This window comes from Pseudorca crassidens, chromosome 11 (genome assembly GCF_039906515.1).
Source record: "Pseudorca crassidens isolate mPseCra1 chromosome 11, mPseCra1.hap1, whole genome shotgun sequence".
NCBI lineage: Eukaryota > Metazoa > Chordata > Mammalia > Artiodactyla > Delphinidae > Pseudorca > Pseudorca crassidens.
The window spans coordinates 6313674-6339273 of record NC_090306.1 but is presented as its reverse complement, the minus strand read 5'-3'; the positions used below and the strand labels follow the sequence as shown (position 1 = coordinate 6339273).

General features: G+C 46.9%; 2 protein-coding genes across 6 annotated transcripts in view; one reads left to right on the top strand and one right to left on the bottom strand.

Moving 5' to 3' along the window:
* Positions 1–24528, bottom strand: part of COPS7A (COP9 signalosome subunit 7A) — a 32217-nt gene extending 7689 nt beyond the window's left edge. Inside the window, exon 1 of one of the 2 annotated variants that reach the window (XM_067695561.1) lies at positions 24369–24528. The gene's annotated coding sequence lies outside the window, so the exon portion shown is untranslated. The remainder of the gene's footprint in view (positions 1–24368) is intronic. The other variant, XM_067695556.1, reaches the window with a different exon arrangement.
* On the top strand, positions 16284–22757 carry PIANP (PILR alpha associated neural protein). Of its 4 annotated transcripts, none has more exons than XM_067695562.1 (6): positions 16284–16442; positions 18601–18660; positions 18904–19415; positions 20166–20247; positions 21041–21262; positions 21576–22757. In XM_067695562.1, exons 2-6 carry the CDS (start codon positions 18644–18646, stop codon positions 21595–21597), a joined length of 855 nt encoding a protein of 284 aa, XP_067551663.1. In that variant the 5' UTR covers positions 16284–16442; positions 18601–18643; the 3' UTR covers positions 21598–22757. The 4 variants fall into 4 exon arrangements, with proteins under 4 accessions (XP_067551663.1, XP_067551666.1, XP_067551664.1 ...); XM_067695565.1 differs by having other exon boundaries at positions 16291–16442; positions 18606–18660; XM_067695563.1 differs by lacking the exon at positions 16284–16442 and adding an exon at positions 16529–16920.
* Positions 24529–25600: the final 1072 nt, after the last annotated feature.

Genomic DNA, 25600 nt, shown 5'->3' with positions numbered 1-25600 from the left:
AGGAGAAGGAATCAAAGGCATAATAAAGCATCCAAAGTTTGAAGGAACCAAAGAATTAATGAGTCCAACCTTATCCATTTAAAGAGGGAAGGAAAAAGAAAAATATAAGGAAAGAACGAGAAAAGAGGCAATATATATTCTATTATGTGCCAGGCCTTTATTTGTTCAACGTTTTAACGACTTTTATTATTATTATTATTTGACCTTGTGACATGCAAGATATTAGTTTGCCAACGAGGGACAGAACCCTGCCCCCTGCAGTGGAAGCACAGAGTCTTAACCACTGGACTGCCAGGAAAGTCCCTTAAAGACTTTATATTTTTAGAGCAGTTTTAGTTTTATAGTAAAACTGAGAGGAAGGTACAGAGATTCCCCATATACCCCCTGCTCCCACACATGCATAGATAACCTCCATTATCAACATCAGACACCAGAATGGTACATTTTTTACCTAGGATAAACCTGTATTGACATATCGTAATCACCCAAAGTCCATAGTTTACCTAAGGGTTCACTCTTGGTGGTATACATTCAGTGGGTTTGGAAAACTGTATAATGACATATATCCATAATTATAATATACAGAGTATTTTCCTTGCTGTAAAATTTTTCTGTGCTCTGCCTACTTATCTCTCCCCGCCTCCTACCCCTGGCAACTACTGATATTTTTGTCATCTCCATAACATTGTCTTTTCCAGAATGTCATAGAGTAGGAATCATACAGTATGTAGCCTTCTCAGATTGGTTTCTTTCACTTTAAGTTTCCTTCATGTCTTTTTGTGGCTTGATAACTAATTTCTTTTTAGTGCGGAATAGCATTCCATCATCTGGATGTACCACAGTTTGTTTATAAATTCACCTACTAAAGGACATTTTGGTTTCTTCCAAGTTTGGGCAATTATGAATAAAGCTGCTATAAACATCCATGTTCAGGTTTTTTGTATGGACATAAATTTTCTACTCCCTCAGGTAACTACCAAGGAGCCCCATTCCTGGATCATATGGTAAAAGTATGTTTAGTTTTGTAAGAAACTGCTAAGCTATCTTCCAACTGGGCTGTACCAATTTGCATTCCCACCAGCAATTAGTGAGAAAATTCCTGTTGTTCCACATCCTCACCAACATTCGGTGTTGCCAGTGTTCCAGATTTGGGCCATCCTAATAGGTGTCTAGTGGTATCTCACTATCGTTTTATTTTGCATTTCCCTGATGACATCTGATGTGGAGCTTGCCATCTGTATATCTTCTTTGGTGAAGTGTCTGTTAAGGTCTTTGGTTCATTTCTTAATTGGGTTGTTTTCTTATTTGTTGAGTTTTAATCGTTTTTCATATATTTTGGATAACAATCCTTTATCAGATATGTCTTTTGCAAATATTTTCTTCCAGTCTGTGGCTTGTCTTATAATTCTCTTGATATTGTCTACCTCAGAGAGGAAGCTTTACATTTTAATTGTCTACCTTATCAATTATTTCTTTCATGTATAATGTCTTTGGTGGCATATCTAAAAAGGCATCACCATACTCGAGGTTATCTAGGTTTCCTCCTATGTTATCTTCTAGGAGTTTAATAGTTTTGCATTTTACACGTAGGTCTGTGATCCATTTGAGTGAATTTTTGTGAAGGGTGTAAAGTCTGTGTCTAGATTCTTTTTTTTTTTTTTTTGCAAGTGGATGTCCAGCACCATTCGTTGAAGAGACTATCTTTGTTCCATTGTATTGCCTTTGCTCCTGTGTCAAAGATTAGTTGGCTAGGGGCTTCCCTGGGAGTGCAGTGGTTGAGAGTCCGCCTGCCGATGCAGGGGACACGGGTTTGTGCCCCGGTCTGGGAAGATCCCACATGCCGCAGAGCGGCTGGGCCCGTGAACCATGGCCACTGAGCCTATGCGTCCGGAGCCTGTGCTCCGCAACGGGAGAGGTCACAACAGTGAGAGGCCCGTGTACCGCAAAAAAAAAAAATTAGTTGGCTATATGGGAGTCTATTTCTGAGCTCTCTATTCTGTTCCATTTATCTGTTTGTCTATTTTTTCATCAATACCACACCATCTTGATGACTATAGCTTTATAGTAAGTCTTGAAATCAGATAGTGTCAGTCCTCCATCTTTGTTCGTCTCCTTCAATATTGTATTGATTATTCTGGGTCTTTTGCCTCTCCATATAAATTTTAGAATGGTTTTTGATATCTATAAAATAACTTGCTGAAATTGTGGTTGTGATTGTATTGAATCTATAGGTCAAGTTGGGAAGAACTGATATTTTGACAATATTGAGTCTTCCTATCCGTGTACTTGGATTATTTCTTCATTTAATTAGTTCTTCTTCGATTTCTTTCATCAGAGTTTTGTAGTTTTCCTCATAGATCTTTTACATGCTTTGTTAGATTTATACTTAAGTATTTCACATTTTTTGGTTACTAAATGACATTGTGCTTTTAATTTCGAATTCCACTTGTTCATTGTTGGTATATAGGAAAGCAGTTGACTTTTGTGTATTAACCTTGGTATCCTGCAACCTTGCTATAATTGCTTATTAGTTCCAGGAGATTTTTGTTGTTGTTGTTGTTCATTCTTTCAGACTTTCTACATAAATGATTATGTCATCTGCGAACAAAGTCAGTTTTATGTCTTCCTTCCCAATCTGTATACCTTTTCTTTCTTTTTCTTGCTTTATTGCTTTAGCAAGGATTTCCAGTACAATGTTGAAAAGGAATGCTGAGGGGGGATATCCTTGCCTTGTACCTGACCTTAGAAAGCTTCGAGTTTCTCACTATTAAGTATGATGTTAGCTGTGGGGGTTTTTTTTGGTCTGTGTATGTTGTTGTTGTTCAACTTTTTATTTAACCTTTACAACCCTTTGAGGTGCACATTAATATCTCAGTTAACCTGTGAGGACACTGAGGATCACAGAAGTTAAATAATATGTTGCAAGTCACCAGTATAAGTGATGGGACTGAGATCCAAATGCAAGTTTGTCTGACTCCAACACTGTGCTAAGAAAGAGAAGAAAAAGCAGAAATGAAAGAGAGAAGAGAGGAGGGAGAAAGAGTCTGAGATCTAGTCCTGATTCATTCAGCTTTACACTAGCTATGACCTTAAAGCGGATTGTGCCATCTTGTGGTAGCTCCTCTTCAGTATCTGCACAGTAAGAGATTAAGGCCAGCTCTGATTCTGATGTTTTATGGTCCCGTGAGAGAGAGAGGAATAAGAGAAGAAAATGAGGGGACAATTGATAAGGAGAAAAGGAGAATTTGGAGGAAGAAAGGAGGGGGGATGGACTAAAGAAGTGAGATTAGAAAGGGCAGAGAGAGAAGAGGAGGAGGGGTAGATATGAGAAAGAGAAGAATAGAAATAAGGAAAAAGGGGAAAGTGGGAAGAAAAGTAAAGATCTCCAAGGGAGGATGGGAGCTAATTAAGCTTAAGCAAAGATTAGGATGTAACATTTATTCACTCATTTATTACTAAGTGACAGTTATTTACAAGGCCGTGTGTCAGGTGCTGTGTTTTTAATGCTAAGGGTAGAAAACAAGATGCACTGAAATAAAGCTAGAGAAGCTGATGTCTAAGGAGTCAGACACATAATAAAATATTCATCAGTGATTCAGAAGAATATATTTAGCACCTCTTATTGTCAGGCTTTTGTTCTAACTACTAGGGATATAGAAAAAATAGCTGCCCTCTTGGTGTTTACATTCTTGTGGTGAGACTCAGGCAGTAAATACATAGGTCCACACGTAAGTGGTCAGGAGCAAATTATGAAGCAAAAAAAACAAGGAGGGGGGTGGGGAATGCAAGAGACATTTGCTCTTTTGTATACGGTTGTAAGGAAAGGCCTCTCTGATAAGGTGACAATGGAGCAGAGACTTTAAAGAAAGAAAAAGGAGCAAGTCATATGGATTTCTGTGGGGACAGTGTCCCAGGCAGAGCAAACTACAAGTGCCAAGTCTCTGAGATGAGAACCTATTGATGAGTATGAGGAACAGCAAGGGGGCCTGTGTGGCTGGAGCAGAGTTGAAACAGGCTGGGACCTGGGACCCTTTGCTGCAGTGCTGCAATGCTTGCACCTGGACAAACAGCTCCTGGAGCTACAAGGTATAAAGAAACTATAAGGGACTAAAAATAACCATGTGCAAGCACAGTTGGGACAAATTATGAACAAAAAGATACAAAAAGACCAAAAAACTCAGCTGCCACTTCACTTCTGCAGAGCCAGGAGCAAAAACAGGGTACTGTGCATGCCCGCCCCCGCCCCCTGCACAAAACACCACCCAAGGGGTAAGCAACACACCTAAACCACCACTCTGGCCTGACCCCCCGGGACACACCCCTACCATCACCTTGTATAAGAAACCAGCTCACCGCCCCCTTCGGGAGCGAGCAATCAAGGGAACCTGCCTGTTCTCGCTACCTCCTGTGGCTGCAGGAGCCCCAGTAAAGTCTTGCCTGAATCTCTTGTCTGGCCTCTAGTCAATTTCTATTGATCTGATACCCTAGTCGGTATCAGAGTGAGAAGGGAGAGAAGTAGTGGCTGAGGTGGGAGAGAGAGCCGGGTGGCCAGGTCCTATCAGGCCTTGTGGGTCATGGTAAGGACTTTGGCTCTTACTCTGGGTGAGATGGACACCCGTGGAGGATTTGAGCAGAGGAGTAACAGGATCTGACCCATATGTTTAAAATATTCTGATGCTGCATGGACAGAAACAACGAGTTTATTTAGGAGGCTACTCCAATGATCCAGGTGAGAGATTGTGGTGGCTTAAATGAAGGTGGTAGCAGTGGAGGTGAGAAGTAGTTGGATTCTGAATTTAATTTAAAGCTGAGGTGAACAGAATTTGCAAATGGATGAGACGTGAGGTGTAAAAAGAAAAGACAGGGTTAAAAATTACATCCTACAGGCAAGTTGCACCAAGCTTTCAAAGTGCAGATAATTTTAACCTTATATAAAATTTTCCAGAAATTAGGAAAAGAAAGGACAGTCCATAACTCATTCTATGGGGCCAGAATGACTTTGATAGCTAAACCAGAAAAGGGTAATACGAGAAAGGAAAATTGCAGGCCAATCTCACTTATTAACAGAGATACAAAAATCTTCAATAAAACAAGAGCAAACTGAATCTAGCAAAGGGCAAACAAGATAATACACCAAGACTAACTTGAATTTATGGCAGGAATTTAAGGCGAGCTTAATATTAGAAAATACATTCATTTTATTCATCACTTCAGTAGATTAAAGGAATAAATCACACAGGCATCTCAATAAATACAGAAAAAGCATGTGATGAAATCAACATCCATTTGTGGTAAAAAAAAAAAAAAAAAATTTTTTTTAGAAAACTAGAAGGGAACTTGTGGGAGTTCCCTGGTGGCCTAGTGGGTAGGATTCCAGACTTTCACTGCCGTGCGGCCAGGATTCAATCCCTGGTTGGGGAACTGAGATCCTGCAGGCCCCACAGTGTGGTCAAAAAAAAGCAGAAAACTAGAAGAGAACTTGTAAATCTGATAGAAGAATGCCTGGTACCACCAATTCTGTTTAGTCTTGTAACAGGGATTCTAGACAGAGGAGTAAGGAAAAAAAAAAGGGGGTAAAATAATTAGGTTAAAAAAGAAATAAAGCAGTTATCATTTACAGAAAATGTCAAAATGTGATTGCATATGTAGAACATTCAAAAGAATCTACAAATAAATTATTAGAATAAGAGTTTAACAAGGTTGCTTAAGAAAATATAAAATCAATTAATATATTTATATATGAACAACAATCAGATGATGAATGATTTTAAAACTTACCCCTCGCAATACTATGAAAAATATCAAATATCAAGGTATATATGTAATGAAACATGAGTAAGACCCATAGGCAGCAAATTATCATTTATTGTGAGACACTGAAGACCTAAACCAAATGGAGAGCTATTTCGCATTCATAGATTAGAAGTCTCAATATCATGAAGAAGTCAGTTCTCCCTAAAGAGATTCATACAGTCCTCATCCTGATTCAGGACAATCCTAATCAAAATCCCAACAGGCTTTTTTTGTGAGTGGATAAAACTGACAAACCAATTCTAAAATTTACATGGAAATGCAGAAGGCAAAAAATAGCCTCTTGGAAACGAACAAGACTTGCTTTACCAGATACCAGGACATAATTACAAAGCCACAGTAGTTAAGATAGTGTAGTACTGGCCCAAGATAGATAGATAAATTGACCACTAGAACATAATACAGAGCTCAGAAAAATATCGACGCATACATAGACACGATTTATGATAGATCTGCACATTTGAGCAGGAGAGAAAAGACACACATTTCAATGTTGCTGTGACAACTGGGTATCCATATGAAAAAATAAAACTGAACCCCTATCTCAAGCCACATACAAAAATCATTCCCTACTATGCTACAGACTAAATGTAAAAGGCAAATTAAAAGGGTTTTAGAAGATAATGTAGGGGAGTTCCCTAGTGACCTAGTGGTTAGGATTCCAGGCTTTCACGCCAAGGGCCCCAGTTCCATCCCTGGTTGGGGAACTAAGATCCCACAAGATGTGTGGCATGGCCAAAAAAAAAAAAAAGATAATGTAGAAGAATTTATTCATGAATTCAAGGTAGGGAAATCTTTCTTAAGACAAATACACTAACCATAAAGGAAAAGACTGATACATTTGACTGCATTAAAATCAAGAGCATCTGTTCATCAAAAGACAAACCACAGAATAGAAGGAAGAATTTGTAACATTATCACTGACAAAGGATGTGTCCAGGATGTACAAAGAATGCCTACAAATGAGTAAGAAAAAATCCTAACCATAAAAATTATAAATGTGAACTGAAGAGTTGAACTAGCAATTCACAAGAGGAAATCCATAAGGTCAACGAACATATGAAAAGGTGCTCAACCTTATTAATAATTAGACAGATGTAAATTAAAACCATAATGAAATATCGCTGTATACACCAAAGGAGCCTAAACTAAAGTCTGAAAATATTGTGTTGACAAGAACATGGAGCAAGAGAAACTCTCCTACACAGCTAATGAGTGGACAAGTGGTTCAACCACCGTGGAAAAGCGTTTAGCATTATCTAATAAAGTGGAAGATGCCCATCTATGATGCCGTAATTCACTGCTACACGTATAACAAATACACGTAGTATTATTACATGTGTATCTTCAAAAGCAGACAAAAGGAACTATATTGTTAAGGCATGTAGATACATACAGGGAAATTATTAAGAAAATCAAGGAAGTGATTGCCATAAAAGTCAAAATACTACTGATCTACCGTGAGGAGGGAATGGTATATGTTGGAGTAAGATCACAGAGGTCCTTTTTGAATACTGGCAAGACTCTTCTAGTTGGCCTAGATGGTGGTTACATGAGTATTCCCTCTCTAAATATTCCCTTTATAACTGTTCAATATACTTTATGTTCTCATTGCATTTATCTTTGTGTTATATTTCACAATAAAAATTGGCTTTGAAAAGCATTTAATTCAACAACCACATGTGACAGAACTCTTAGCAAACTAGGAATAGAAGGGGGCTTCCTTAATTTGATAAAATTTCATAATAAAAAAAAAAAACTACGGCAAACACCATTCTTACTGGGAAAACGTTGGAAGTGTTTCCTTTAAAACCAGGAACAAAAGAAAGAAGCCAGCTATTACTGTTTGTATTCAACATTGTACTAAAGGTCCCAGCCAGGACAAGCAGAGAGAATTAAAAGCACAGCATTGGAAAGGAAAAAGCACACTGCCATCATCTGCAGATGACATGACTGTCTTTGTAGAAAATTCCAAGAGTCTATAGAAAAATTAGTATACATAAAAGAGAGCTTATTAAGGTGGTTAATAAGCTAAAATCAGTATTTAAAATCAAGTGTGTTTCTATATACCAGCAAAAAGCAATTCGAAATGCAATCTTAAAAAATACCATTTACCGTAACAGAAAAGCAGTAAAGTACGTAGGAATAAGTAAAACAGAAGATGGGCATTATCTGTATGCAGAAAATGATACAAGTTCATTTGAAGACATTAACGATCTAAATAACTTGAGAGATACCCAAAATCCATGATAGGAAGTTTCAATGACAAAAAGGTATTGGGCTTCCCTGGTGGCGCAGTGGTTAAGAATCCAGCTGCCAATGCAGGGGACACGGGTTCGTGCCCCAGTCCGGGAAGATCCCACATGCCGCGGAGCGGCTGGGCCCGTGAGCCGTGGCCGCTGAGCCTGCGCGTCCGGGGCCTGTGCTCCGCAGCGGGAGGGGCCGCAGCGGTGAGAGGTCCGCGTACCGCAAAAAAAAAAAAAAAAAGTCACTGAAACAATGAATCAATCAGGAATATGAGAAATAATTCATAATGACCCAAAGTCTTCAGTGTAAAAGTCACTTACACTGCCAGTGAATATTCACTTGATAAATTTGACCCACACCCATCATATCCTCAGGATGAAGCTGGGGCTCACTGGGGCCCAGGATTTGCACACCCTGCCTGACATGGCCCGGTTTGAATCCAATGTGCACCGTCTTTCCCTGCCACTGGGAGACACTAGGAGCAGGGCTCACTCACTGTCTTCTGACCTCGGAATGAAGGGCTGTCAGGGACAGACAAGCAGGAGGGCAGTCACTGCAGATGCTGGTCAGAACAGCAGGTTTCCTTCCGGGAGGCGAGTGTGTCAGGCTAATGACAGTAATAACGCAGGGGATGAGGCGTGAGAGTCTGGAGGGGCAGGGGTGTAAGCAGAGACTTGGCTTAAAGCATTCTGCACAGGGAAGAGATCAGGGAGAGCAGGCAGATAGACCGGAAAGGCAGGTGGAGTGCACAGGAGAGAATGAAGAGCTTGGAGTGGGCAGGGGTCCCAGGTGAAGTTCGCTAAGCAATAAACATTGAGCATCTACTATCTGTCAGGTGCCAAGGAAGGATACAGGGTAAACAAGGCAAATGAGGTCTTTGTTCTCTAGCGTCTGTGGGGCTGGGTGGGGTCAGACAATAAACAGTGAACAAATATAAGATCATTTCAGAGAGTGATGAGTTGGAAAAACAGTGAAACATACCAATGAGACAGAGTGGGTGGCTGAATGACAAGAGGGAGCCAACTAGGTGAAGACGCCGGGGGCAAAGCATTCCAGGAAGAGGGGATGAAAAGTACAGGGGTGCCAAGAGGATAATTTCAGATGTTTAGAACATCAAGAAGTCTGACCTGGCACATTGCTTGAATATTGAGGAGTAAGAGCTGGAGGGCCTCTCCTAACAAGGAGTTCAGATTTACTCCAAGCACAATGAAAAGCCACTCAAATATTTTAAGCAGGCAAGAATATGATACAATTTAGATTTTCAAAACATTATTAGAGGACTACCTTCTCTTTGGTGGGGCTAATGGCGGACTCCGGGAGGGCTCACGCCAAGGATCACTTCCCAGAACTTCTGCTGCCAGTGTCCTTGTCCCCGCGGTGAGCCACAGCCACCTGCTGCCTCTGCAGGAGACCCTCCAACACCAGCAGCAGATAAGCCAACATTTCCAGTTAAAGGTGCTTATCCCCAGTGCTGAACTTTCTTTGGAGGAATCCAATCAAAGGGGCTTGGATCCACAGTCAAATCACTGCCCACAACTGGCGAAAGGTGACAGGGAGTGTGAAGAGTTCTCCTGTTTTGAAAGGAATCTCAAGAAAGAATGGCTGAACTAAAAACCAAGCTGACATGAAAAGCGGGGCCAGGAGGAGGGATAGCGACAGGACATTCTAGAGCCTCCTAGGGGCTCTTATCAGGAATAGATGCATTAGAGAGCAGACAGCAGAAGCAAGAAGAACAGCAATCCTGCAGCCTGTGGAACAAAAGCCACATTCACAGAAAGATAGACAAGATGAAAAGGCAGAGGGCTATGTACCAGATGAAGGAACAAGATAAAACCCCAGAAAAACAACTAAATGAAGTGGAGATGGGCAACCTTCCAGAAACAGAATTCAGAATAATGATAGTGAAGATGATCCAGGACCTCGGAAAAAGAATGGAGGCAAAGATCGAGGAGATGCAAGAAATGTTTAACAAAGACCTAGAAGAATTTAAGAACAAACAAACAGAGATGAACAATACAGTAACTGAAATGAAAACTACACTAGAAGGAATCAATAGCAGAATAACTGAGGCAGAAGAACAGATAAGTGACCTGGAAGACAGAATGGTGGAATTCACTGCTGTGGAACGGAATAAAGAGAAAAGAATGAAAAGAAATGAAGACAGCCTAAGAGACCTCTAGGACAACATTAAATGCAGCAACATTCACATTATAGGGGTCCCAGAAGGAGAAGAGAGAGAGAAAGGACCCGAGAAAATATTTGAAGAGATTATAGTTGAAAACTTCCCTAACATGGGAAAGGAAATAGCCACCCAAGTCCAGGAAGCGCAGAGAGTCCATACAGTATAAACCCAAGGAGAAACATGCTGAGTCACATAGTAATCAAATTGACAAAAATTAAAGACAAAGAAAAATTATTAAAAGCAACAAGGGAAAAACGACAAATAACATACAAGGGAACTCCCGTAAGGTTAACAGCTGATTTCTCAGCAGAAACTCTGCAAGCCAGAAGGGAGTGGCATAACATATTTAAAGTGATGAAAGGGAAGAACCTACAACCAAGATTACTCTACCCCGGCAAGAATCTCATTCAGATTCGATGGAGAAATCAAAAGCTTTACAGACAAGCAAAAGCTGAGAGAATTCAGCACCACCAAACCAGCTCTACAACAAATGCTAAAGGAACTTCTCTAAGTGGGACACACAAGAGAAGAAAAGGACCTACAAAAACAAACCCAAAACAATTAAGAAAATGGTCATAGGAACATACATATCGATAATTACCTTAAACGTGATGGAATAAATGCTCCAACCAAAAGACACAGGCTTGCTGAATGGATACAAAAACAAGACCCATATATATGCTGTCTACAAGAGACTCACTTCAGACCTAGGGACACATACACACTGAAAGTGAGGGGATGGAAAAAGATATTCCATGCAAATGGAAATGAAAAGAAAGCTGGAGTAGCAATACTCATATCAGATAGAATAGACTTTAAAATAAAGACTGTTACAAGAGATAAGGAAGGACGCTACATAATGATCAAGGGATCAATCCAAGAAGAAGATATAACAATTATAAATATATATGCACCCAACATAGGAGCACCTCAATACATAAGGCAACTGCTAACAGCTATAAAAGAGGAAATTGACAGTAACACAATAATAGTGGGGGACTTTAACACCTCACTTACATCAATGGACAGATCATCCAAACAGGAAATTGATAAGGAAACACAAGTTTTAAATGATACAATAGACCAGATAGATTTAATTAATATTTATAGGATATTCCATCCAAAAACAGCAGATTAAACTTTCTTCTCAAGTGCGCATGGAACATTCTCCAGGATAGATCACATCTTGGGTCACAAATCAAGGCTCAGTAAATTTAAGAAAATTGAAATCGGATCAAGCATCTTCTCTGATCACAACGCTATGAGATTAGAAATCAATTACAGGGAAAAAATGTAAAAAACACAAACACATGGAGGCTAAACAATATGTTACTAAATAACCACGAGATCACTGAAGAAATCAAAGAGGAAATCAGAAAATACCTAGAGACAAATGACAACGAAAACACGACGATCCAAAACCTATGGGATGCAGCAAAAGCAGTTCTAAGAGGGAAGTTTAAAGCTATCCAAGCCTACCTCAAGAAACAAGAAAAATCTCAAATAAACAACCTAACCTTACACCTAAAGGAACTAGAGAAAGAAGAACAAACAAAACCCAAAGTTACCAGAAGGAAAGAAATCATAAAGATCAGAACAGAAATAAATGAAATAGAAACAAAGAAAACAATAGCAAAGATCAATAAAACTAAAAGCTGGTTCTTTGAGAAGGTAAACAAAATTGATAAACCATCAGCCAGACTCATCAAGAAAAAGAGGGAGAGGACTCAAATCAATAAAATTAGAAATGAAAAAGGAGAAGTTACAACAGAAACTGCAGAAATACAAAGCGTCCTAAGAGACTAATACAAGCAACCCTATGACATAAAATGACAACTTGGAGGAAATGGACAAATTCTTAGAAAGGTATAACCTTCTAAGACTGAACGAGGAAGAAAGAGAAAATATGAACACACCAACCACAAGTAATGAAATTGAAACTGTGAGTAAAAATCTTCCAACAAACAAAAGTCCGGGACCAGATGGCTTCACAGGCGAATTCTATCAAACATTTAGAGAAGAGCTAACGCCCCTCCTTCTCAAACTCTTCCAAAAAATTGCAGAGGAAGGAACACTTCCAAACTCATTCTATGAGGCCACCATCACCTTGATACCAAAACCAGACAAAGATATTACAAAAAAAGAAAATTACAGACCAATTATCACAGATGAATATAGATGCAAAAATCCTCAACAAAATACTAGCAAACAGAATCCAACAACACATTAAAAGGCATACACCATGATCAAGTGGGATTTATCCCAGGGATGCAAGGATTCTTCAATATATGCAAATCAATCAATGTGATACACCATATTAAAAAGTTGAAGAATAAAAACTATATGATCATCACAATAGATGCAGAAAAAGCTTCTGACAAAATTCAACACTCCTTTATGATAAAAACTCTTCAGAAAGTGGGCATAGGGGGAACCTACCTCAACATAATAAAGGCCATATACGACAAACCCACAGCAAACATCATTCTCAATGGTGAAAAACTGAAAGCATTTCCTCTAAGATCAGGAACAAGACAATGATATCCACTCTCACCACTATTATTCAACATAGTTTTGGAAGTCCTAGCCACAGCAATCAGAGAAGAAAAAGAAATAAAAGGAATCCAAATTGGAAAAGAAGAAGTAAAACTGTCACTGTTTGTAGATGACATGATATTATACATAGAGAATCCTAAAGATGCCACCAGAAAACTACTAGAGCTAATCAATGAATTTGGTAAAGTAGCAGGATACACAATTAATGCACAGAAATCTCTTGCATTCCTATACACTAATGATGAAAAATCTGAAAGAGAAATTAAGGAAACACTCCCATTTACCACTGCAACAAAAAGAATAAAATACCTAGGAATAAGCCTACCTAGGGAGACAAAAGACCTGTATGCAGAAAACTATAAGACACTGATGAAAGAAATTAAAGATGATACAAACAGACGGAGAGATATACCATGTTCTTGGGTTGGAAGAATCAACATTGTGAAAATGACTATACTACCCAAAGCAATCTACAGATTCAATGCAATCCCTATCAAATTAGCAATGGCATTTTTTACAGAACTAGAGCAAAAAATCTTAAAATTTGTATGGAGACCCAAAAGACCCTGAATAGCCAAAGCAGTCTTGAGGGAAAAAAATGGAGCTGGAGAAATCAGACTCCCTGACTTCAGACTATACTATAGAGCTACAGTAATCAAGACAATATGGTACTGGCACAAAAACAGAAATACAGATCAATGGAACAGGATAGAAAGCCCAGAGATAAACCCATGCACCTATGGCCAACTAATCTATGACAAAGGAGGCAAGGATATACAATGGAGAAAAGACAGTCTCTTCAATAAGTGGTGCTGGGAAAACTGGACAGCTACATGTAAAAGAATGAAATTAGAACACTCCCTAACACCATACACAAAAATAAACTCTAAATGGATTAGAGACCTAAATGTAAGACCAGACAGTATAAAACTCTTAGAGGAAAACATAGAAAGAACACTCTTTGACATAAATCACAGCAAGATCTTTTTGGATCCACCTCCTTGAGTAATGGAAATAAAAACAAAAATAAACAAATGGGACCTAACGAAACTTAAAAGCTTTTGCACAGCAAAGGAAGCCATAAACAAGACCAAAAGACAACCCTCAGAATGGGAGAAAAGATTTGCAAATGAATCAACAGACAAAGGATTAATCTCCAAAATATATAAACAGCTCATGTAGCTCAATATTAAAAAAAACAAACAACCCAATCCAAAAATGGGCAGAAGACCTAATAGACATTTCTCCAAAGAAGACATACAGATGCCCAAGAAGCACATGAAAAGCTGCTCAACATCACTAATTATTAGAGAAATGCAAATCAAAACTACAATGAGGTATCACCTCACACCAGTTAAAATGGGCATCATCAGAAAATCTACAAACAACAAATGCTGGAGAGGGTGTGGAGAAAAGGGAACCCTCCTGCATTGTTGGTGGGAATGTAAATTGATACAGACACTATGGAGAACAGTATGGAGGTTCCTTAAAAAACTAAAAATAGAATTACCATATGACCCAGCAATCCCACTACTGGGCATATACCCAGAGAAAACCATAATTCAAAAAGACACATGCACCCCAATGTTCACTGCAGCACTATTTACAATAGCCAGGACATGGAAGCAACCTAAATGCCCATTGACAGACGAATGGATAAAGAAGATGTGGTACATATACACAATGGAATATTACTCAGCCATAAAAAGGAACGAAATTGGGTCATTAGTAGAGACGTGGATGAATCTAGAGACTGTCATACAGAGTGAAGTAAGTCAGAAAGAGAAAAACAAATATCGTATATTAATGCATATATGTGGAACCTAGAAAAATGGTACAGATGAACCGGTTTGCAGGGCAGAAATTGAGACACAGATGTGGAGAACAAACATGTGGACATCAAGCGGGGAAAGCGGCGGGGGGTTGGGGGTGGTGGTGGTGGGATGAATTGGGAGATTGGGATTGACATATATGCACTAATATGTATAAAATGGATAACTAATAAGAACCTGCTGTATAAAAAAATTACTAGATATTGTGAAGACTAGTTTGTAAAGGGCAAGGGCAGAAGCAACAAGATTATAGCAAGATTATAACAATGATGGAGAGAAGGAGATGAATTCAGGACATGTTTTAGATGCAGAGCTCACAGGACTTGCTGATGAATTAGATACACGGTGGGAATCAGTGAGAAAAGGGAAAGGGAGGAAGGATGTTTCCTAGGTTTTTCGCCTGAACAAGCAGAAGCCATCATACCCCTGGATGGGGAACACTACTGGGAGAGGGATGGATTGGCGGGGGGCGGGGGGCAGCAGTGGTAATTCGAGACATCTATTTGAGCCATAGGAGCTTTATATGGCTTTAGGCATCCAAGTGGAGATGTCAAGTAGGCTGTTGGATAAACGAGTCTGGAGCGCTGGATATAAATTTAGGACTTGCTGACATTTACATAGTATTTAAGCCCTGGGACTGGATGACATCACTGGACCGAGAATGTGGAACGAGAAGGGGGCCAAGGACTAAGCCCTAGCAAGTTCCCACATTTAGAGGTCAGGCAGAAGACAGAGAAGGAAAAGCCAGGGAGGGTGAAGGAAATTAGAAGAGTGTACTGTCCTAGAAGTGCAACTCAAGTAAAACAGGGTAACCTGAAGGGGGGGCGGGTAGGACAGGATGAGAGTGGGGGCAGGGGAAGCCCATTTATATAGAGAGGTTAGGGAAGGCCTCGCAGAGGAGGTGACATTGGATCTAACTGAAATTTTAATGAAATGAGTGAATCATTGTGAAAAGCCAGGGTAAAACATTCCAGGCCGTGGGAACAGCAAATGCAAAGGCCCTGTGGCAGGTTAAGCCCTTCTAACTATAGTAACATAGATCAGGTCCAGTGTGGCAGAGGCATGAAGAGTGTTAGGAGGGGCGGGGCCAGGTTATACAGGGCCCTGTAAGTCACGGTGAGGAGTTTGATACACTGAGCGCAAGAAAAGCTGAGTAATGCAACTCGGTCTACCTATTTTAAAGATCGTTTGGTTTGCTTCGGGGAGAATGCATTGCAGCAGGACCAGAATGGAATCAGGGGATCAAGCTGTTGGGATAATCCAAGGTCTCCACTCCCACCCTGACCCCGACCTCATCCCCAGCACTCAGCACTCTCCAGCTGGGGCGAAACAGAGTTGGGGTCACAGAGCTTTGGGTGACTCAGAATCTCAGAGGTTGACCGGGGCAACCAACGGTGTTCATGGAGGTGGGGTGAAGGGTGGAGAAGCCCACCACCGGAACCCGGGGAATCGGACGGTGCTCACCCTCCGCTGCCCTCTCGCATTCTGCACCTGGGTCGCAGCCGGGCGCGGCTCCCCAGGCGCGGCAGCGGGAGGGTTAAACCATGCGGGAGGGGGAGAGGCGGAGACCAAGCGCTCCGAGCTGCCGCGCCGAGCCCCGCCGGGCCGAGCGCAGCCCGAGCCGAGCCGAGCCGAGCCGAGCATCTCCCGCCGCCGCCGCCCCGCGCCCCGGGCGCCCGCCCCCACCCTCTACAGCACCCCGCTGCCCTCAGAATCCCCCGACCATGCCCAGTGCCCCACACGCTCGCGCGACCCCCCAGCCCGGCGCAGCCCCGAGCTCCCGCAGCCATCGCGCCGCCGCGCCAGGCATGCAGGTGAGCGGGAGGAACCCCCACGCCCCCGCCCGAGGGAGCCCGGCCCTGCCCTCCCCGACTCCGCGCCTTTCGCCCCCCGCCCCTCCAGGCGCGGTCCCTCGCCCGGCTCGAGCCTCCAGCGCATAAGCGCGCCTTCCCCACCACGCTTTCCTTCGCTCCGCGGGTCCCGACTCCATCCTGCCCTCCTGGCGCAGCGGTCGCCGTCCCCGCCGCTGCCTTCCTCCCGCCTTGGGCTCAGCCCCCGGCTCCTTGCATCCTCCAGCCTCGGCTTCCCTTTCTGCTCTCGGCGCTCCCGCCCGAGGAGACCCCTCGCCTACCTCCTGGTCCTCGTCCCCCGCCCCCCTTATCGCTTTCCAGCCCTGTCCAGGGAGCGTGGGCCTGTGGGAGGGGTGGGCTCGCGGCCGCGCTGGGAATGGGGCCCGGTTCCCCCAGCCCGAGGCTCCCGCCCCACCCCCAGCTCGTCTCCTGCGCACAACAGGTCGGTGAGGAGCGAGGGGAGGGTGGGGTGGCGCGCCAGCCAGGGGACTTGGGGCTTCCTGGACGGGGTGACTAAGGGGTGCGGGGTCCGGGGACTGGAGATGACGTTGGTTGGGGAGGTGGGATGCACAGGCGGAGAGGCGAGTGGGTCCTGGAGTCAGCTGGCCACAGACGTCCCTGGAAGCCCTTTTCCCCTCCCCTGGCTCACACGCCTTCCTCTGTCCCTGCAGCATCGTTCTTTTCCCGGTTCCGTCTCCCTTCTTCCCACCTGGGCCCCATCCCTGCCTCTCTCCGTAGCTCCGTATCCCTTTCCGTTGGAAGAAACAATTTCCATCTCCTCCATCTTTGCTGTTCCCGTTTTCCGTCCCCCGTCCCTTCCTTGTCTCGTGTTGTCCTCAGTACCATGTTCTCTCCTTTCCCCCTTCCTTCCTCCCCATCCCTGGTCCCCTCCATCCCTCTTCTCCCTTCCCCTTCCACGATCTCCACTTCCCATCCTGCCTGGACCTTTCCTTCCTCCTCCTCCTGCCCTTCCTCCTTCTTCCCCGCTCCTGTGACCGCTTCACCCTCTCAGCTTCCCTCCCTGACCTTTACTCCCCTCCTCAGCATCCTCCAGCTGCCGATCTCCTCTGCGCCCCCCAGTCCATTCCTTCAGGACTAGCCCCCTTCATCTGCTTCCTCTTCACCTTTCTCTTCCCTTCTCACGCCTCACCAGCCTTCCCTGTCTCAGGCCATCATGCCTTCACATCTCTCCCCACAGCCCACTTCCCCAATCCCTTCCCCAGACTCTCCCACCTACTCCCCTGTTATTCTCTGAGAGGGTTTAATGTCCAGATTTAGACCCAGAATCCAGAGGACACCAAGTGTCATATCCTCATTCACTGGGGAGCCTGCTGCCGCCGCCTGGATCCACCACCCTCAGCTCTGAGAACGTGTCCTCCTCTTTCAAAACCATCCATCCTGATTCTCCCAGGACTCTTTACCCAGGAGAGCTACATTTGAGGGGGTGGCCTCTCCCCAACTCCACCTCCCCTCAGAGGGCACCTATGCATTTGGATGATGGAACATTGAGCAAATATTATATTCTGTAGTTTTCCTCCCGCCCACCTCCTCTCTCTTTCCTTCCATCCCTCCATCTCCTGTTCCCCTGCTCCTGAAGACGAGATTCCTGGGGCCATTCAATCATAAGAGAAAGGCCTCAGACAACAAGTGGGGTGGGCAGGCGGGGATGCTCCCCCGTGCAACCACACACGTTCACACACTCACTCAGATTGACTTCCTCTTCCCTCCCCCACTCAGACTCCCTCCCTCCCTCGGTAGGTGCTCAAGGAATCACAAGGTTCTTGGCTCTAAATTAAGATCTAAGAAAAGCTAGGAGCTGTGGGCAGAGGAAGTGAGACGGAAGGAAGCCAGAGAAGTGAGAGTAGACCCTGGGGGGGGAGGTAACAGGGACCTGGGAAGTTGTGTAGATAGGGGCTGGGGACTAGACAGGGGACCACTCTGGGGGTTCCCCTCCCCGCTCCCCACCCCCCGCAAGAGGATGCTAGGCAGCCGTGGCTCCTGAGTGGCAGCAGCATAGCTGGCAGCCACAGCTGGGAGGGGAGATGGAGGTGAGTTGGTGGATGAATGAGCTGGGGAAGTACTCAGGGCAGGGTTGGGATGTGACGACCCCTCTCTCCCCCAGTAAAGGCTGAAAATCTGGGTCATCTCTGAGGAAGATCTCGGACATGGAGTCCAGAATGTGGTAAGTCTGGCCCAGCAGGGGAAGCTTGGAAGCCACTTTCCCTGGGGTCTTGGCCCTTTCCCTCCTAGGCCCACCCGGGGCCTTCCATCCTGAGGGCTAGACCCTAGGAAGATGGGAAATGAGACCAGTCTTCCCAAGGCCCACCTACTTTTTGCACAGAGTCTTGGAGGGAGGCGGCCTGTCCTCTGCACACATAAGCCCAAGATGGCCTTGGTTTCACCCGCTCTCTCTCCCTTCCCGCAGGCCTGCGCTGCTGCTGTCCCATCTCCTCCCTCTCTGGCCACTGCTGTTGCTGCCCCTCCCACCGCCTGCCCAAGGTTCCTCCTCCTCCCCTCGGACCCCACCAGCCCCAGCCCGGCCCCCCTGTGCCCGGGGAGGGCCCTCAGCCCCACGCCATGTGTGCGTGTGGGAGCGAGCACCTCCACCAAGCCGCTCCCCGCGGGTCCCAAGATCACGTCGGCAAGTCCTGCCGGGCACCTCGCCCCCGGCCACCCCATCAGGCTTTGAAGAGGGGCCACCCTCATCCCAGTACCCCTGGGCTATTGTGTGGGGTCCTACAGTGTCTCGAGAGGATGGGGGGGACCCCAACTCTGCCAATCCTGGATTTCTGCCCCTGGACTATGGTTTCGCAGCCCCGCATGGGCTGGCCACCCCACACCCCAACTCAGACTCCATGCGGGGTGATGGAGATGGGCTTAGCCTTGGAGAAGCACCCGCCACCCTGCGGCCAGTCCTGTTCGGGGGCCGCGGGGAAGGTGAGTGGGAGTCGGGGAGGTTGGTAGGGATTTGGGGGTGGGGAGGCTGGCTGAAGACTCTAAAGGAAGCAACAGAGGTCCTCCTGCCTGTTAGCTCCTTCCACAAATGTGTCGGGCACTAACGCTGGCACAGGAGGCCGAGACCAAGATGCATCTGAGCCTCAGAGGAGCTCAGGTCCACTGGAGAAGACAGATGTGTAAACACTCGGGGATGAGTCAACGTAATACATTCTCTAGTGGAGGTGTGCACAGCATGTTGTTAGGCAGAGAGAGAAGGGAGAGACTACTTCTGCCTGGGGATCAGGACACCCTCCAAGAACTGACATTTAAGCGGGACCTTGGAAACAGTGGGAGTATTCCAGGCAGAGGAAATGAACGAGCCCTTCAGGGTGACATCTCGGCTCGGGGAGCGCTGAGATGGGGCCAGTGGTCTGGGGGTGGGGCCAGGGTGGAGATGGACGTTTCCAGCCCCTAGTTTCTGTGCAGAGAGAGAAGATCTCTGTGACCTTGGAACCTCCTCCTCGTCCCATATATATAGAAGATTTGGGGAAGTGGAGAAAAAGGATTTGGGAGGAAAAGAGCTGAAAACTCTGCGGAAAGCCGATGATAAAAATAAAGCGGGGAGGCTCCAGAGAAGCAGAAAGAGTTGGGCAATGTGGCTTCAAACGGCAACGCTCCAACCCAATCTCCAGCCTTTCTCAGCTCCCTCCACCTCAAGCCTCCCTAAAAATTTCTCCCTACCCCAAGCAGGTGTGGACCCTCAGCTCTACGTCACAATTACCATCTCCGTCATCATTGTTCTCGTGGCCACTGGCATCATCTTCAAGTTCTGGTAAGCTGGGGTGGGGGGAGGAGATGCTGGCATCCCCATCAATGTTTGGCTACATTTGGCTGGAAGGAGGGAAGGAGCCAGGGCGGCGGTTTTGCTGGCGGTGGGATAGGAAGTGGTGGATTAGGGCAAGACTTTGGGAAAAGGTAGGAAGGATTCGGGTGGGGGAAGCTCTGAGAAATGAGTGCAGATTCCTTCTGGGGAAACACAAGGGTGATGGGAGGGGGGGGAGTCATTTGTGTGCACGGGGGCTTTGGTGGCCAGCCCTTGTCCCCGTATCCTGCACGACCCATTCTGCAGAGCCCCCTTCTTAAGGCTGCCTGGGGAGGAGGGAGAAAAATCCGAGCTTCCTTTGTACACACTTAATATCGGGTCGCTCAGTCCTTCCCACTTGACTGCAAGAATCATTAGACTCAGGCGTCCAGGTCATTAGCTGACTTTGAACTAGAACTAAAGCTGCCAGGCGCCTGCTGCGGAGGTTTGAAATGGCTCTGCTGGGTATGCGTGGGGGAGAGGCGGTTCTGGGGGACTCTGTGTGTCTGTGGGGAGGAGCTACTCATTCTGTGGATCTGAACCAGGCGAGAGGGTGGCTTAGATTCCCGAGCCCCCTGGCGGGGAGAGGAAGTGGTTTTGTGGACGCGGTCTCAGGACACGGGGCTTAGGGACCTGTTAGAGGCTGGTTTCTCTGCTGTAGGATGTTGCGGGTGCCTGAGGGAGGCTAGGGGTGGCCAGCGCTGGAAGCCCAGGTTGGGGGCTTCCTGAGTGTGTGAGAACCTCTTTCCTTCCGGGGCACCAGCTGGGACCGTAGCCAGAAGCGGCGCAGGCCCTCTGGGCAGCAAGGTGCCCTGAGGCAGGAGGAGAGCCAGCAGCCCTTGACAGACCTGTCCCCAGCCGGGGTCACTGTGCTGGGGGCCTTCGGGGACTCGCCCACCCCCACCCCTGACCACGAGGAGCCCCGAGGGGGACCCCGGCCTGGGATGCCCCAGCCCAAGGGGGCTCCAGCCTTCCAGCTGAACCGGTGAGGGCAGGGCAGAGGGCTGGGAGGGCGGGCAGGGGAGGCACCTCGGGGCTGCGACTGTGGGCTTGGGGCGCTCCCTCCCGGGCGGGTGGAAAGGAGGCAGACCTGCCCCGCCCACCCCGGGAGACTGGACCCCTCCTCGCCGGGGCACCCTTCCATCTCCCGCTGTCTGTGGATCTGCGTCCTGTTCTCATGCTGCCATTTAACTCCAACTCTGCCCTCCTAAACTTGATCCCTTTTATTTCTTGGACTGCCCTCTTGATTCTGGCCTGCCTCTTGGTTCCTGACGGTGCCCTTTCCCTTTTCCTCTCAGGATTCCCTTGGTGAATCTGTGATCCCCCCAAGCCTGGGCTGCCACCAAGCAGGGGGCCAAGGGGCCGGCACAGCCCCCATCCCGCTGAGGGCAGGGCGGCTGTGGGCGCCTCGGAACACTCGCTAGCCCGCGGGTGAGCGCACCTGCTCAGCCTCCTTTAGGTGGGGGCCTCACATATCTGTGGCTTTTGGCCCCCGGCCCCGCCCTGGCACACTCACATGAGAGCCTTGCACACTCACCTCTCCCCTCACGAGCCACTGCACACACTCATGCTCTTGTACGGCCAGTCTCCCTAGCCACGTCTCCCCCCTCCGCGGATCCCTCGCGTCCTCCCTTTCGTCTCACACTGTTCCCTTTGTCTTCTCCCCCGTCCCACCCATCGCTCAGTGGCCCGTCACTCAGAGGTCAGTGGGTGACTCCCGTGGACTCTCGTGTGCATGTCCCGGCCCCGCGCTGTGGCGTGTGTCATGCTCACACTCTCGCCTCACGAACACTCACTGATTGAGTTTCTGTGGCCCCTGCATGCTGCCCCGGAGGTGGGTGGGAGGTGAGCTGGGGGCTCCATGGGCCTCCATCTGTCGCGGTCCCATCCCGCTCCGCGTCACGTGTTTCGCTGTCTCCCCCATCCCGCTCCGAGGGCTCCCTGTGGGAATGGGAGTACTGAGGGCGCAAACCCCCACCCCCTCCACTGCTAAATTCTGTTGTCTGGGAGATGGCTTTTGGGGAGTCACCCGCTGCACTACATGAGAAAGGGGCTCCCATGTGCCCTCCCCTGCTTCCCAAGTCCTTCTGTCTCGTCTGTCCTGACTGTCTGTGTGTGTCACTCTGGAATTCAGAGCCCCCTGAGCCAGTCCTCCACTTGCCGGCCTCCCTGAGGGCCTCCGTAACTCCACCTAGGCTGCCAGGGACCGGAGCCAGCTGGTTCAAGGCCATCGGGAGCTCTGCCTCCCAATCCGCCCCTCCCTCCCTGGTTCCTCCACTCTCCCTCCTTTTGCACCGCCCCCCCCTCAGGTTTGTCCTGACTTCTCATGGCTTTCCCACCTTCCTTCCTACTTCCCTCTCTTACCTGGCTCCTATGCTGTGATATATATTTTTGTATTATCTCTTTCTTCTTGTGGTGATAATCTTGAATTCTTGTGGGATGTAAGTTTCAAAATTTTCAAATAAAGCCTTTGCAAGATACCTGAGTCCCCTGGTTCTGCCTTATGAGCCCCACAGAGAGAAGAGGAGGAGGGGCGATGGGCAGCTAAGAGGGAAGAAAAGAAGGATGGGGGGGAGTGCGGGTAACCCCTCCGGACCCGATGTGACCTGGCCTGCTCTGACCCGGGGTTGGGATTCGGGGGCTTTGACTCGGGATGGAATGGAAGGAAGAGACTCTGAAGGGGGCAGTCTTGACAAGGAGCAGCCGGAGCAAGAGAGAAACCGGAAGAGTGGTTTGTTAATTGCTAGAGAAGGTCAAGAGAGACCACGAAAAAGGAGGTAGAAGAAAAGGGAAACTTACGTAGAAGCACAGGCGACGGCGCAAGCAAGAAAAGGAAGAGGAGAGCGCTGATAGACACGTGGAGGTTGAAGCGGGGGGAGGAGGAAAAATGGAGCAACGGGCAAGCGATGAGAGGGAGCCGCAGTGAAGAGGCTGGCTGCCCTGCTTGCTTTATTTGCAGCCTTGCTCCCTCACCCGCCCCCGCCCGCAGCTGCCCCCAGAAGCCCCGCGGTTAGCTCTCGTTAGCTTTCCCCGCTCTGCCCTCTCTGAGAGGCACTGCTGGGGTGTGGGCGTGGAATCGAGGGGTGCGTTTGGAGGAGGGAGAGCAGGCTGCCCAGCTGGGATCAGTCACCTCTGAGCCCCCAGTTCTAGGTCTGGCTCTCGTAACAGCCCTGCAGAAACCCACACGGCAGCCTCTCAGCTGTTGCTAGGTTCTGTTGCCATGGTAACCACCCAGGTCCCATTTCTCCCCCCACCCCCATCTGTGCCCCACTTGCTCCCTGGAAATGGGGGCGCTCCAGGGAGGAGAGGAGACGGTCACGTGCAAGAGGGGGGCTGCCCTGGCCTGTGTTGGCCTCCATGTGTTTATTTCTGCAGTTAGAATCAGGAATGTCCATGGATCTGTAGGTGGGTGCTGTAGGGGTTGGGGCGCTTTACTGTGTACTCAAGTGAAGTGTGGCTGAGTCCACGAAGCACACAACAGTGAGCGAGGTGGAGGGAGTGTATTTCTCAGGATCAGAGCTGTTTGTGGGTTCGGGTCATCAGACTCCCTAAGAAAAAGAAGAAAGAAGCAGACCCGGGCCAAGGAGTGATGAACCAGCTAAAAGCAGAGGTGCGAGGCAAACACGCTGCTGAGGCGGGCTCAGCGTCAACCCAGTGGGACCTGAAGAGACCCCAGCCTGAAGCTGGTGGAAGGGAGAGGGCTGGATGAGACCTGAGAGTGCAGGAAGAGGTGCTGCTGGGATGGGCTGGAGGCAGTGAGGGACGGACCTGAGGAGGAGGGGGAGGAGACTGACGGGAGAGGAAGCCTCATTGCCCTTTCCCTTCCTTCCCCACAGGAATCTAGTCCTTGTCAGGTGGGGGTTGGGGGGAAGAGGAGGCGCAGAAGGGGAAGAGCTGAAGTGCCCGGACAGCACATGTCTCTTATCACCTTCCTCTTCAGAGGGACGGTGTGACCCCAGGGCTCATCCATATTCAAAAGGCACACATGAAGGTCCCTAATGAAGAGGGACTTAATTATCACCTGATTAGACTGCTGTTTCCCTAAATTTAAATAAATTAAAATACACCAGCAAGACACAGGAAATTCTTACCTGTTCCTTCTCCCTAAATGCCCTCCTTCCCCATGGAAAGTCAGATGGCAGGGAGAGACAGAGGAGAAAGATGTCCGAGTCTTCTGAGTTGTCCTAAAGGAATGATCCCAAACTAAATCCCATTGTTATGCTAACCAGGAAGAGTCAGGAGGCCCTGGGGAAGGATCCTAACTTTATCTCATGTAGTGTTGAAACTGAAACTATGGGGCCTCGGGAGGTCCTCAGAAGGCTCCAGGTGGCAAAGGAGTCACTGCTTAGTCACAGACCAAGAACACAAACAGTGGCCATACTACCCCTTTGCTTCTTGGAGGCCACCCATCACTACTGGGACCAGCATCTCTCATCTGTATGCTTTCTTTGCCTCCTGAGCTGTGCATCAAATGACTAAGCCAGGCTTCTCTTAAGCATTTTTCTGGAATGCTTACCATTGTGGCTCAGACCAAACCAGGGAGTGGGGAAGCCCCCAGGAGGAGGGATCTCCCAGGCAGAGCTCAGGGTGTGGAAGTGATTCAAGATGGAAACAGTGTGCCAGCTGGAAAACCCCAGGCTAAAATTAACAGCCCTCCTCCCCGTACGCCCCACATTTATCTCTCTAAAGCTTTTCTCTAAGGAGTTCAAAGCACTAAAACTTGCTTCTTATAGCAAGGGCAGCAGCAGGGTTGACAATTGGAGACACCGAGGCCCGGGGGGTGCCAGTTATTGTAAATAGGAGAAGAACAGAAAGAGAACCAGAACTTATAGCGATTACCACCATTTTGCTCCCACTTTTCTATCTCTGCCCCCAAAGTCAAGGTTTCTCAAATCATCGATCTCTAACCCATACAGCAACTACGTCTGGTCACATCTGCGCCCTTAAGACCCTTATCCTATTGCGTCACTATTGGGTTGACACAGACAGGTTACAGAGTCCCAAAATGTGATAAAGAGAGCGGACGCTTTTAAAAAGATACAAATACATATCTTCTACTTAAACATTTATTGGAATTTTTATTTTTAGGTGTCTTTTGCTACTTCCTGGGGAAGCTGTGACCTTGGGGAAAATCACTTAAGTCTTCAGAGTCTTATGTTCATTATATGTAAAATTTGGCATTACAGTTATTCCTATCGGGGTTATTTTGATCTCTAAGCAAGGAACTATTACTGTTAATAGGAGGCACTTTGATTCTGTTTCACTCAAAATAGAGCTGAGCCCAGAGGGATTCTGGTTAGATCTGGGACAGGCTGGTGGCAGC

Coding starts and splice junctions, on each gene's coding strand:
- PIANP (XM_067695562.1), top strand. Junction 19,416..20,165: donor GTTCGGGGGCCGCGGGGAAG/GTGAGTGGGAGT, acceptor TACCCCAAGCAG/GTGTGGACCCTCAGCTCTAC. Junction 21,263..21,575: donor CCAGCCTTCCAGCTGAACCG/GTGAGGGCAGGG, acceptor TTTTCCTCTCAG/GATTCCCTTGGTGAATCTGT.